This window comes from Palaemon carinicauda, chromosome 2 (assembly GCF_036898095.1).
Source record: "Palaemon carinicauda isolate YSFRI2023 chromosome 2, ASM3689809v2, whole genome shotgun sequence".
In the NCBI taxonomy this organism is placed as follows: domain Eukaryota; kingdom Metazoa; phylum Arthropoda; class Malacostraca; order Decapoda; family Palaemonidae; genus Palaemon; species Palaemon carinicauda.
Genome location: NC_090726.1, coordinates 197,648,109 through 197,652,214, shown reverse-complemented (window position 1 = coordinate 197,652,214; position 4,106 = coordinate 197,648,109). Strand labels below are relative to the sequence as shown.

The 4,106-nt window shown below is 35.9% G+C and overlaps 1 protein-coding gene across 1 annotated transcript; it reads right to left on the bottom strand.

The window, feature by feature from the left end:
- Positions 1-1,109: 1,109 nt before the first annotated feature.
- LOC137621844 (piggyBac transposable element-derived protein 4-like) lies at positions 1,110-2,843 on the bottom strand. The gene has a single exon (XM_068352355.1). It carries the CDS (start codon positions 2,841-2,843, stop codon positions 1,110-1,112), a length of 1,734 nt encoding a protein of 577 aa, XP_068208456.1.
- Positions 2,844-4,106: the final 1,263 nt, after the last annotated feature.

Genomic DNA, 4,106 nt, shown 5'->3' with positions numbered 1-4,106 from the left:
CCTGATTGGGGTCCTGGATGCCATCTTCGTCATCATAAACATCATCATCAACAGTAATCGAAATATCATTCGGTCCAAGTCATCAACATAATCTAAATTAGAGTAGCCGTATCAACTTTCTTATTAGCCAGGTCGTCAGCAATTAATCCAGGTAAACAAAATCTCTCCAAAGGAGGAATCACGGTTTTTTAAATAAATAAACACTTCCACGCTGGTCGAAAAATGATATAAAATATAATCCAGCATTCACACCAGCCTGTAGCTGCAGTCAAAATCAAAATAATCATTCACCCAAGGCATTCACCACTGCCGTAACCTAACTAAAACATAAACAAACAATCTCATTTATACCAACAGTCTTTCTCACAACAAACAATCAATACACTAACTACTTTCGCTCTCTCTCTCTCTCTCTCTCTCTCTCTCTCTCTCTCTCTCTCTCTCTCTCTCTCTCTCTCTCTCTCTGGATTTGGCAAAAAAGGAAAAGAAAAAAAATAAATCCTCCACACTGCTTTTTCAACTAGGGTTGTAGCTTAGCAAGTAACAATAATAATAATAATAATACTGTAATCGTATTTCTTTACAGTATGTTTAGAAACTTTGGTTTCTTAACCCACGAAGGACGACGGGCCTCGCCGCCAAAAGACGACGACAGTTTATTGATATTTATAGAAAAAAGGAAAAAAATCTGTAAATAATATATTTTTCACTCTAATATATAAGTATTTGGTATCATTGAAACCGCAAGAAGATGAGCTTTTTGAATAGGGCATTTATTGTTTGATACATATTTAATTACTTTGGATATAAAAAAAAATATCTTTAGAAATCACAGTTGCAAAAAAATCAAAGTCACTTTGAAGCTGGATTATTACAAAACTTATTATTCCTTTTTGTTATAACAAAGCTAATTTTGTAAAGAATGTAATTTTGAAAAATTCCTAAAAAAAAAAGATTATTCTATTCAGTGATAGCGTGGTAAAAAAAATATATATCAACATATCAAGTGACACTTTTTCACCATTTGGTAACGCAGATTTACAAAAATATTACAACATTCATAATTATCAAGTGAGTTCACAAAAGTAGTAACAATTATTGACTTGAATTTACTGACAGTCTTCATGTTCATCATTGTCCTCATGTTTCCTCTTAGGACGACCTTTCACCCTGAAGTAATGTTGCAGCTTTGGCCAGCATTGCTCATGAATGCCAGCATTGCATCCAGGACACCAGTGCTTCGAGCGCTTGGGACAAACTGCACATAATCTTTGCTTGCAACCATCTAACCTAGCATATACATGGCTTGAACCAGGTGAACTGACAGGAATAGGATTACGACCTGGTGAATTAGAAAGTCGGCTACCAGGCGACTGTGGAATGAGAGGGTAAGATGCAGCATCCGGGATTGACAGACATTCAATAATGTCACGAAGAAAATCATCTCTCTTGAATGGCCTATCAGTATTTTGCTGATAGATAATATAAGCATTTAGAACTGATACATCTATAAGATTACTATAGATTTTCTTCCAGTATCTCCTGGTTGACCTTTGTGCAGCATAATGATAAAGTTTTTTGTCTGACAGGTCAACACCTCCCATACCAACATTATAGTCATTTATGACTTTAGGCTTGATTTTTTCTCCATGTCTTGTCTGCAATGTGACATTTTCAGCATGAGCATATGTTGTCAAAAGGTAAACTGGCTTGCGAGTTGCTTTCTCTTTGAAACCACAAGTAAGCAACTTTCCTTTTCTTACATAGACAGTTTCACCTGTGCTGAGCTTCTGCTTGACCAAAATTTGAGGCAAAAATTTAGAATTGATCTTTATTGTTCCTGTGAGGGATGTCTTTTGTATTAGTAGGGCTTCTGCTAGAGGAATCTTTGTATAAAAGTTGTCAGTAATCAGGTGATAACCTTTATTCAGAACCTTGCTTTTCTCCATTATATTCATTACTACTGTATGAGTAAAGCCTTGCTGACTTCCAGTAGCATAAAAATCACGCCCTGAATACAAATCTATATGATAAACATATCCAGTGGAAGCTTCACAAAGTTCAAACTTTTTTATCCCATACCTACAGTGCCGTTTATTGGGCATATATTGTATAAATGCACACCTATTACGCATACCAATCATACTTTCATCAAGGGAGATTGTCTGCTGAAGATTGTAATGATCCTTGAATAACTTATTGCAGGAATCTAAAAGAGGGCGCACTCGAAACCATGGGTCATACTGTGGGTCACCTCTGGGCTTATTCAAGGTATTATCATTCAAATGAAGAAATCGACTAATTAGAAGATATTCATCGCGTGGCATGGTTTCTCCAAAAAAAGGAATTCTAGTTGAACGAAACGTACTCCAAAAATCTTTTATATCCTGCACTTTTATCAATCCCATGAGTAAACTAAGAGCTAAAAACTTTTTCATTCTTTCATGAGTTACTGGTTTCCAGATTCTGTATTTGCTTCGTGGATGTTCTCTTATCCACTCTTCCTTACTAGCTAAAAATCTATTGGCATATATGTTAGTCTCACGAACAAGAATATCTATAATATCATCAGTTATAAATAAAGAAAAGTATTCAATAGGCTGTGAATTACGGTTAGGAATCCCTAAAGGACCTACATTTCTTTGGGTAAAAACCAAATCACTCCCACAGTCAATACCTTCAGGCGGATAAACACGTGCCCAGGATGAGGCAACAGGTTCAATGTCAAGATCGTCGTCATAAACATCGCTATCAGTCGTATAATCATCACTATCATGCTCACTATGGCTGTCCAAATCATCAGCACTTGTTTCTGAATCATAATGATATTCCATATTAGCCATTATAAAACAAATTAACTCTTAATTTTGCATAAAAAAGTTATCTTTTATCCTGCCAACAGATAACAAAATCTCGATCGATAAGCCAAACGGCACCTACCCCCACCGCCAACGGCGCATGCTTAGTACACTCCTATAACCTCAAAGTATAAGATTTCTGGCAACTTTGCTTTGTAAATGATCACTGATTGGTTAAAGTAGCCTGTGACGTCAATAGAAGGCGGAGCTAAAGTCATATGTAGGGGGAAGAAAGGATGAAAAAAATGCATCCACAATATAGACGGTCGCTAGTTGGTAGCAATTAATGCATCCATTAAATGGACGGGTCGTCCTTCGTGGGTTAAGAGCTGTACTCTTTTAAGCTTCATGTTTTGAGATTCAGGAATTGAATTCTTCATTAAGATATATGCCATTCTTAGTCATCATGGCTGAAATATAGGAAGACGATAAAAGACCTGTGTTTATTGTGATTTCAATTCTCATCGGATTGGTTGAATTCTGTTTATTCTGACAATCTTTGCCTAAGAACTTTGACTTTGCTTGTGAATCAGACTGTTAGCGTATCATTAATTAGTCCACACACAAAAGGTAATTGCTTGGACCTAGTTTTCACCTACTTTAGTGGTGTTATATTAAGTAAAGATGGTCCTGCAACTGGAACTTCTGATCATGTTTCCATTTATTTAATAATTAAGACATGCTTTTGTAATATAGTCTCAATTAATTTGGAATTGTATTTGAAATGAACTTAGGTAAAAGTTTTTTTCACTATTGTTAATAGGCTTCTTCCTTTGGGACACTGAGCTATTGTATAGACAAAGCCTGGTTCACTGACTATTATAGATGTTCTGATTTGGGCATATAAATCTTTGGAAAAGAAATAGATCAATTAAGAGCTTTGTTTTGGACTGTTTATGCTTCAGGTAATAGTACAGTTTAACCAAAAAGAAAACTTTTTCTCGTTGAATTCGGACACAGATGCTGGTCTACCATTAAATCAGTTCTTGATTTAGATTTCTATTCCTCCTTTGTTCAAATCAAATGGGCCTGTCACTCGATGTCCAAAGAAAGGGGCAAAATTCTCCTTGCTTAAATCAGGTAGGTCTGTCACTTGATGTCCAAAGGCAAAGGCAATACTTTTGACTGATGTGTTTAGCAGTAAGCAAAGCAGTGAGATGATACAATATGTCCCATTGATGGTCTCCTGAAACTGAATGCATGTTGAATATTTACGTCATGAGGATGCTGAATGACCTCTAGTGTCGT